At 46.1% G+C, this 10,149-nt stretch overlaps 1 protein-coding gene across 2 annotated transcripts; it reads right to left on the bottom strand.

The window, feature by feature from the left end:
• Nucleotides 1-475: 475 nt before the first annotated feature.
• LOC310659206 (endonuclease domain-containing 1 protein-like) lies at nt 476-9,707 on the bottom strand. 2 transcript variants are annotated; one of them, XM_083402430.1, is made up of 3 exons: nt 9,468-9,707; nt 2,712-3,022; nt 476-1,038 (listed from the first exon to the last, which is right to left on the bottom strand). In XM_083402430.1, exons 2-3 carry the CDS (start codon nt 2,994-2,996, stop codon nt 493-495), a joined length of 831 nt encoding a protein of 276 aa, XP_083258556.1. In that variant the 5' UTR covers nt 2,997-3,022; nt 9,468-9,707; the 3' UTR covers nt 476-492. The 2 variants fall into 2 exon arrangements, with proteins under 2 accessions (XP_083258556.1, XP_083258555.1); XM_083402429.1 differs by lacking the exon at nt 9,468-9,707 and adding an exon at nt 5,959-6,440.
• Between the last annotated feature and the right edge of the window lie 442 nt (nt 9,708-10,149).

Genomic DNA, 10,149 nt, shown 5'->3' with positions numbered 1-10,149 from the left:
CATCTGGCTGAGTTTCCCTAGCCACTCTGGGTGGCTCCCAATCGAATGTTATAAACACCGACAACTTGGAAACACTTGCGTGCGGGCGCTCCAATTGGAGAACAGCCTTTGCCAAAGGTGTCATGAGCTTTGAAGATGCTCGAACTCAGGACGCAAGGGAGAAATGTGCTAAGAGGAAGGCACGCTTGGCAAACCCTCACCGGGATCAGCTCCCACCCAGAAACCTATGTCCCCACTGTGGAAGGACGTGTGGATCCCAGAATTGGCCTCCACAGTCACTTTCGGACTCACTGTTAAAACTGTGTTAATGGAAGACAATCTTACTCAGCTATGAGCGATTGCCAAAGAAAAAAACCAGGCTGACTACTTACAGAATAATAATAAAAAACCTTGTACTTAAGGTCAAACCTTGTGACTAACATAACATGTGACTAACATAACGTATACTTTGAAATCACTAGATTCGTGCAGGATGTCTCTGTGAACAAGGCTTTATTCCCGGGGACAATCGCTATCAAACAGAGAGATGTGATTCTGGTTATACAACACTGCCAGCTTCTCCTCCAACTCCCCCAGAGTGAGAGCCTGCACTGCGTTTTCGTCATTCCGGGCAATTATGGCCCAAGATCTCAGGTGATTGTTGTCTCTGACACAGCAGGCTGCAGACCATACATGGCTGGGCTTGTTGACCCTCCCTTTGGCGATGAAGCTATCCCCTGGCACTGCGCCCACCACGGCAAAGGTTTCCCTGCACCCCTCGGTCTTGCTTGCCATCGTCGACTGCTCGTAGTGGTTCCAGGCCCCGCCATTCAGCTTGATGTACTGCGGCACAATGTTGGTCAACGTGAAGGTGGAAGTCTTGGCGTCCCGGTCGGGCTGGTGGCCATTGGGGTTAAGGTGACCCCTGTTGAAATCGGTCAGGTTCTTGTAATCTAGCAAAACGGCCTGGCTGCCTTGAAGTGCTTCCTGCATGTCACCACCTACGTGCAGGAGAGATCCTTCCGTTTCCATTTCGGGCGGCAGTGCTAAATCCAAGAGCTTTAGAAAAAAGAGAGTCAGGGGTGCAGGCAAGGAAGAAGAGGAAGAAGAAGAAGAAGGAAGAAGAAGAAAGAAGAAGGAAGAAGAAGGAAGAAGGAAGAAGAAAGAAGAAGAAAGAAGGAAGAAGAAAGAAGAAGGAAGAAGGAAGAAGAAGGAAGAAGAAGAAGAAGAAAGAAGAAGGAAGAAGAAGAAGAAAGAAGAAGGAAGAAGAAGAAGAAAGAAGGAAGAAGAAGAAAGAAGAAGAAGAAGGAAGAAGAAGAAAGAAGAAGAAGAAAGAAGAAGAAGAAAGAAGAAGAAGAAGAGTTTGGATTTGATATCCTGCTTTATCACTACCTGAAGGAGTCTCCTTCAGCGGCTAACATTCTCCTTTCCCTTCCTCCCCCACAACAAACACTCTGTGAGGTGAGTGGGGCTGAGAGACTTCAGAGAAGTGTGACTGGCCCAAGGTCACCCAGCAGCTGCATGTGGAGGAGCTGAGATGTGAACCCGGTTCCCCAGATTACGAGACTACCGCTCTTAACCACTACACCACACTGGCTCCCCCTTCTGGATCTAGCCCATCTCCCCATCTTTACTTGGAAGCAAGCCCCACCAATGAATCCAAAATTCCTGTGTGGGATTTGATCCCATACTAGTAAATTGAGATTGCCCAATTACTTTGGATTTGGTGCTGTATGCAAGAAACACGCTTCCACCCTCTCCAAGAACATTTTTTGTGGTAAGGAAAGTGATCTGGAAAGTGAGGGATAACAATTGTTTGATGTGAGTCTATCACTCTTAACCACTACACCACACTGAGAAGACAAAGGGAGTAAATGAGAAGACAAACCTGCCCCCCCCCCCCCGCAGAACACTGCCTTCAACCACCTCGCTAGGCGCTCCCCACTTTCAGCAGTAAGATGTGTTGGGGTGCAATGCCTCCCCAGATCAGGGTTTCCTCTGGAACTTAGGCATTTTGCAATGTCTGAATTCCCTCTCAAATAGGCAAGCTGAATACTACTGCTACTACTACTAATAATAATAAATATATTTATACCCCGCCCATCTAGCTGGGTTTCCCAGTCACTCTGGGCACCCCCCCCCAACAGAATATTAAAAGCACAATAAAATATTAAACATTAGAAACTTTCCTAAGCAGGGCTGCCTTCAGATGTCTTCTAAAAGTCAGGTACAGTTACAGACGCTTCAGGTTACAGACTCTGCTCACCCAGAAATAGTACCTCGGGTTAAGAACTTTGCTTCAGGATGAGAACAGAAATCGCACGGCGGCAGCAGGAGGCCCCATTAGCTAAAGTGGTACCTCACGTCAAGGACAATTTCAGGTTAAGAACAGACCTCCAGAACGAACTAAGTTCTTAACCCGAGGTACCACTGTAGTTGTTTATTTCCTTGGCATCTGATGGGAGGGCGTTCCACAGGGCGGGTGCCACTACCGAGAAGGCCCTCTGCCCGGTTCCCTGTAACCTCACTTCTCACAGGGAGGGAACCGCCAGAAGGCTCTCAGAGCTGGACCTCAGTGTCTGGGCTGAACGATGGGGGTGGAGACGCTCCTTCAGGTATACTGGGCCGAGGCTTTAAAGGTCAGCACCAACACTTTGAATTGTGCTGAGAAACATACACAGGTGGGGACACTGAGTTTAAAGTAGCAGCTCTTGTCTGCTCAGACCTCTTACCTGGGGTTCAATCCTCCATGTGTTTGGCCTCTTAGCCTCCCCAGGGTTGTAGATGTACGCAGAGAACACTGGGATGCGGTTGTCTCGGTCGTACAGAGTGGCAAAACGATACTGGTTTTTGTACCGCTGGCAAATCCGAGCCGGGCGTGGGGGAACCAGCCCGATACTGGGAGGGGTTCCTCTGAAGAAAAACTGGGGGCAGGTGTCTTCAAAAGAGGTCACCACCTCAGCGCTCCCTGGCGAGTTCAGCTGACACACCGCGACGAGGAGGAGAATCGGCAACATCGTGCAGGCTCCTCAAAACCGAGCGGCTGTTTAGAGAGACGCTTGTTTAAATGTATAGTTTCATTAGCTGGAAACAACCCCTTAAGAGTCTAACACACTAACCTAGGTTTAGGGAACAGATATCGCTGAACTACAACTCCCATTAGCACCAGCAAGCGAAGCCAACGACCAGGGCTATCAGAAGTTGTCTTTTCCCCCACACCTGCTCTAACCACTAGCCCGCAATGGATCTCATTTCCTCCCACCTAGGGAGAGGGAAGGATCCGATAACTTCAAGTCCCTCCATTTCTCCAATCTTAAATTCAGGTCCCCACATTTTCTGCAGGAACTTTAGTGCCAATTTATCGTAAATAAACACATTTTGAATACATTTCTTTAAGCGTGCATATTTTGCAAGCTGTTTCTTCTAACAGAACGCATTTTGTGTGTTGATATCTTCACTTTATGCCTTCAGTTTTTTAATGCAAACTTTGCTTTCACATATGCAGTTTTGGGAACATTGCTTATCTGGAGCACAGCATCAGCAGAAATGTGATTTATGAAGGAGAGCTGTGTTCTGGTTCCCATGGTGTTTCGGGAAGTGTGGTAGAAGCAGCTCTAAATGCAAAGTGAGTTGGATTTCTCCCCCACCCTAATCTCCACTGCATATCTCTCTGCTTAAATAGTCAGGCAATTTATTTATTTCTTAAGAACAGACTGCTCCTCCAGACGCAGGTCTAGCACTGCTATCACTCTTCCCAGAAACCATGCAAAATTTAAAGATCCAATCATCCACCTAGCAACAGCAGCGAGGCTGGAATTCACCCAGCGTTGGAGAGCTCAATCTCATAGAATCATAGAGTTGGAAGAGACCACAAGGGCCATCGAGTCCAACCCCCTGCCAAGCAGGAAACACCATCAGAGCACTCCTGACATATGGTTGTCGAGCCTCTGCTTAAAGACCTCCAAAGAAGGAGACTCCACCACACTCCTTGGCAGCAAATTCCACTGTCAAACAGCTCTTACTGTCAGGAAGTTCTTCCTAATGTTTAGGTGGAATCTTCTTTCTTGTAGTTTGGATCCATTGCTCCGTGTCCGCTTCTCTGGAGCAGCAGAAAACAACCTTTCTCCCTCCTCTATGTGACATCCTTTTATATATTTGAACATGGCTATCATATCACCCCTTAATCTCACATCATTCTCTAAAGGGATGCTGGAACAATACAGGTCAGTTAGCATTTGCAGAAAGTTACGAAGTGCAAAAGACAACGTAGAAGGGTTAAATCTAAAAGATCATTTTCAGTTATTTGGTTCCCATTGGTCAAACTCGTTTTGCAACAACAGGGAGCAGTCCTTCAATCAGCTCTCCACCTAGACATTTTTTTGCCTTTAGCTTTAAATCTATAAATTAGCTTTGTTGGCCTTGCTGCATCTGGATAGCTCAGTTGGTTAGAGCGTGGCACTGATAAAACCAAGGTAACAGGTTGGATCCCCATACGGGACACCTGCGTGTTCCTGAATCACAGGGGGCTGAACTATAAATAATCCTCAGGGTCCCTTCCAACTCTACAATTCCATTACAGTCATACCTTGGAAGTCAAATGGAATCCATTCCGGAAGTCTGTTCAACTTCCAAAACGTTCAGAAACCAAAGCGCAGCTTTGATCGGCTGCAGGAAGCTCCTGCAGCCAGTCAGAAGCTGCGGAAGTCACACTGGACATTCGGCTTCCGAAAATCGTTCGAAAACTGGAACACTCACTTCTGGGTTTTGATTGTTCAGAAGCCAATTTGTTTGGGAGCCAATGCATTTGAGATCCAAGGTACAACTGAATTCCACTCTATGGTTCTGTTATCTTCTCCATGACTGTTTGACTGTTTCCTTCTTTCTGCTCATTTGCAAGCTGCACCAAGTTTTGAGTCAAGCCTGTGTCCCGTTCGTTTTTATGTGGGGTTTTTATCGTAAAAAAATTCAGTAAAAATTATCTTTTAAAAACAGGAGAGTGGAAGAAGGAAATTGTTTTAATAGAGAAGAAAATTCCTTTGTGTATATAATTTTTATTAAATTTTCTGTTTTATAGTTTAAAGTACTCATTTTTACATCCTTGAAATATGAATGACTTCCCTTCTTCCATAATAATAATAATAATAATAATAATTTATTATTTATACCCCGCCCATCTGGCTGGGTTTCCCCAGCCACTCTGGGCGGCTTCCAAAAGAATATTAAAATACTGCGATACATCAAACATTAAAAGCTTCCCTAAACAGGGCTGCCTTCAGATGTCTTCTAAAAGTCTGGTAGTTGTTGTTCTCTTTGACATGGTTCATTTTACATATGGTTCATTTTACATATCATATTTTACATATCATGGTTCATTTTACATATCATAAACCCCTGCATATTTTACAGAAACTATACCTTTCAGTATTCCATTGTTACATCCACCATACCTTATTTACACTGTTGAATTTAGCTTAATGCTGCCACTGTTTTCAGCTATACACAGTTCTTCCCCATATGTTCAATAAATGTTTTCCAATCTTCTCTAAACGTATGTTCTTCTTGTTCTCTTATTCTATATGTTAAGTCTGCAAGCTGCGCATATTCTGTCAACTTAAGCTGCCATTCTTCTTTGGTTGGGACCTCGCTCGTTTTCCATTTTTGGGCTAACAAAACATGGGCCACAGTAGTGGCATACATAAATAACCTTTTTTGACACCTGCAAATTTCAGTCTGAATTATCCCCAACAAAAAGGACCCTGGTTTTGGGGGGAGAGTACTTTTAAACATCTTTTTTTCCAATTCATTATGGATCATTTCCCAATACTCTTTTACCCTTTTACAAGCCCACCACATATGAAAGAACGGTCCCTACACCTCTTTGCAACTCCAGCAATTATCTGATTCAGTCTTATACATCTTAGCAAGCCTACTTGGAATTAAATGCCATCTGTAAATCATTTTCAAGTAGTTTTCCTTTACCTTCTGGAAGGCTGACACTTGTGTCAGTTGACTTGTTCTCCTCCAGGCAGGGCACAAGAATATAAGCAACGTGCAACCCTGAGATTGACTGCTTAAATAAGGTTCCCAAAGGAAAAACGATAGCAGGCTATCTAGCCCCTGATTAACTTCCTCCAACTGTTGTTTGAATACAGTTTCCAATCTATGTGGGTGCCCAAATTAGAATGTGCTTTTTCTTCTTCTCATGCAGGGATTTCTCAAGGTTAGGCAACGATCCTTTTACTGTAAAGGCGTTATCAAACTGCTTGTGGGATAAAACTCCCTGGCCAGCTTCTGTCGCCGATTTTGTGAGAAAGTGCCCAGATGAGTTGAAAGCCGGTGACCAGATATTTATGGCCAGACTCGATTCTTCTCAAGTCTTCCGCCTTATCTTGACCCTGAACGGGTAGGGTGACAAGCACAATCAGATACAGTATTTGTCATGGCCAGCTGCAAAAAGGGTGAGGATGCTGAGTGTTTTCTTATTGGTCAGGGCTTTCGGGCAGAGAACAGTGCGTTAGGAGTGGATGTGGGGAAACTCTCATTCTAACACATTTGCACAGCAGCACAACCCATTACCAGGAAAAGACAAAATTATTCTCAGCACTGTATTTTTCCACGAAAGCAAACCAAAGCTTCATAGAATCATAGAGTTGGAAGGGACCCTGAGGGTCATCTAGTCCAACCCCCCGGCAATGCAGGAATCTCAGCTAAAGCATCCATGGCAGATGGCCATCCAACCTCTGCTTAAAGACCTCCAAGGAAGGGGAGTCCTGTTAGGATATTGATGTTCCGTTCCACCTTAAGAACAGGCGTGTGGAATTGTTGTATGTCACATGTCTGTTTACAGTCCAACACAGCTTGCTGGGAACTTCGGTTTGTGTATAGCTTTTGCTTTAGCTGCTTGCTTTGACATGAAAGGGGAGAGTCATGTTTTTCCTTTGTCCTGAATAAACTGCTTGTAAATACGCTTTAAAGGTAAAGGGACCCCTGACCATTAGGTCCAGTCGCGGACGACTCTGGGGTTGCGGCGCTCATCTCACTTTATTGGCCGAGGGAGCCGGCGTACAGCTTCTGGGTCATGTGGCCAGCATGACTAAGCCACTTCTGGCGAACCGGAGCAGCGCATGGAAATGCCGTTTACCTTCCCGCCGAAGCGGTACCTATTTATCTACAGTGGTGCCCCGCAAGACGAATGCCTCGCAAGACAGAAAACCCGCTAGACGAAAGGGTTTTCCGTTTTGGAGGTGCTTCGCAAAACGAATTTGCTATGGGCTTGCTTCGCAAGACGAAAATGCCTTGCGATTCCTGGGTTTCCCCCCCCTCCCCCCCTTTTTCCCAAGCCCCTAAGCCGCTTATCAGCTGATCTAAGCCGCTAATAGCCTTTTAGCAGCTAATCCGCTAATCCCTTAAACCTTTAATAGCCGCTAATAGCCTTTTAGCAGCTAATCCGCTAATCCCTTAAGCCTTTAATAGCCGCTAACAGCCGCTAAACCGCTAATAGTGCTAATAGCGCTAATCCACTAATGGGCTTGCTTCGCAAGACGAAAAAAACCGCAAGACGAAGAGACTCGCGGAACGGATTCTTTTTGTCTTGCGAGGCACCACTGTACTTGCACTTTGTGCTTTCGAACTGCTAGGTTGGCAGGAGCTGGGACCGAGCAACGGGAGCTCACCCTGTCGCGGGGATTCGAACCGCCAACCTTCTGATCAGCAAGCCCTAGGCTCTGTGGTTTAACCCACAGCGCCACCCGCAAATACACTTTACATATGCCTCTTTCTGCCCTTCCATTGCGAGGAGTTATTTACTCTGCTGATTAGAGTGTGCTCCAGCTCCTGAAGAGTTCTGAAGCTGCAGGTCACTGTTTCATGCTGTGTCAAGGACCGGAGATCGCCCAGCTACCGGCTGGTGGTCTGGAGCCAGCTAGGGGCCTGCAAATTGCCCCCGTTTCCTTGGACGCATCCCGACAAGTCCACCACCTCTCGAGGGAGACCGTTCCCCCGTCGAAGAGCTCTTACTGTTAGAAGGTTCTTCCTGATGTCTTGTCGGAATCTCCTTTCTTGTAACTTGAAGCCATGGGTTCAAGTCCTACCTTCCAGAGCAGGAGAAAACAAGCTTGCTCCCTCTTCCATGTGAGAGCCCTTGAGATATTTGAAGATGGTTCTCATATCTCCTCTCAGTCTCCTTTTTTATCCAGGCGAAACATACCCAGCTCCTTCAACCATTCCTCATAAGGCTTGGTTTTCATCTTGGTTGCCCTCCTCTGCACACATTCCAGCTTGTCAACATCCTTCTTAAATTGTGGTGCCCAGAACTGGACCCAGAATTCCAGGTGTGGTCTGACCAAGGCAGAATAGAGTGGGTCTATTCCTTCCATCGATTGGGACACTTCACTTCTGTTAATGCAGCCCACAAATCCTCAATAGCTTTTTTAAAAATACAGCCTTTGTAGCTGTGGCCGCTCATTTGCGTGCCTTCGCCACCATGAACACACACGTCACTGGCAAGACTGCCAATTGATTAAAAAAAAACAAGCAGGTGGTGCTTTTCATGGAATCAGGGAAAGTATCATTCTCTTCAGTTTGGTTTCCAGAAGAATCAAGCAGGAGTCGGACTCAGAAGTGGACAATAGTTGCCAACCTTAATCATAGGAAAATACAAAGCTACCTTATAGAAGAAGAAGAAGAAGAAGAAGAAGAAGAAGAAGAGGAATTTATACTAACCGAATATTAAAAACACAATACAGCATCAAACATTAAAAACTTTCCTAAACAGGGCTGCCTTCAGATGTCTTTTAAAAGCCAGATAATTGTTTAGTTCTTTTACATCTGTTGGGAGGGCGTTCCACAGGGCAGGTGCCACCACCGAGAAGGCCCTCTGCCTGGTTCCCTGTAACCTCGCTTCTCGAAGGGAGGGAACTGCCAGAAGGCCCTCAGAGCTGGACCAGAACGATGGGGGAGGAGACGCTCCTTCAGATATACTGGACCGAGGCCATTTAGGGCTTTAAAGGTCAGACCAACACTTTGAATTGTGTTTGGAAATGTACTGGGAACCAATGCAGGTCTCTCAGGACCAGTGTTATATGGTCTCGGCGGCCGCCCCCAGTCACCAGTCTGGGTGCCGCATTCTGAATTAATTGCAGTTTTTGCGTCACCTTCAAAGGTAGCCCCACGTAGAGCACATTGCAGTAGTCTAAGCGGAGATAACTAGAGCATGCACCACTCTGGCGAGACGCTCTGCGGGCAGGGAGGGTCTCATCCTTTGCACCAGATGGAGCTGGTAAACAGCTGCCCTGGACACAGAATTGACCTGTGCCTCCATGGACAGCTGTGAGTCCAGAATGACTCCCAGGCTGTGCACCTGGTCCTTCAGGGGCACAGTTACCCCATTCATTACCAGGGAGTCCTCCACACCAGCCCACCTCCTGTCCCCCCAAAACAGTACTTCTGTCCTGTCAGGATTCAACCTTGTATTGTGTCTTACCATCTACCTCAGCAGTCTTGACACTGGCAGGCAGCACCTTCTCCAGGGTTTCCTGCAGGGCTGTCTCTTCCAAAGACCTGTCATAGATGAGTGGAACTTGCCAGACGCTCTACCGTTGAGCTCCAACCCTTCCCCAGCTAGGATCTGCAATAAGTTGCAAGGATTTCTTATTCTGGCTGCACTGCACCTGCCAACTGAACAGCACCTAATAAGCAAAGCAAAATTACATGCCTCTAGATCAGCAATAAATGTTCTGTGCCTGGACGCAGTGAGAATTTGCCTGGGACAGTAAAATGTTACAAAAACAAAAATGATTTCTCAGTTTCCTTTTCCCACACTTGATGAATGGGTTGTGTTGTGTTTTTTTTAGTTTTTTTTTAAAGTCATTTGCCTATAGTGAAGAGCATGCCAAGCAAAACTGCAGGAACTCTGGCTAATCTGAGTCAAAGGCTGTTAGCCTGCTAGTGACTTCTCAAAAACCCAAAGCTCAAAGTTTCCCACTCAGGTTCAGAATAGTTTCCCCCTTTTCTGTTTCCACAACTGGGTCATTTGTGGTGACTTATGCCAGGCAGAGTTTGAATGTGAAAAAATGAACTCTGTAACCAGAGCCTATGTGTTTATGAACATTACCATGTATCTAAGACCTCAAAATTCCTACCACAGGGAACACTCCACAAGAGAGGATGTTC

Source organism: Podarcis tiliguerta (assembly GCF_965153285.1).
Source record: "Podarcis tiliguerta genome assembly, chromosome: 10".
Taxonomy (NCBI): domain Eukaryota; kingdom Metazoa; phylum Chordata; class Lepidosauria; order Squamata; family Lacertidae; genus Podarcis; species Podarcis tiliguerta.
The sequence above is the reverse complement of the archived record's forward strand: the minus strand, read 5'-3'. Positions and strand labels throughout refer to the sequence as shown.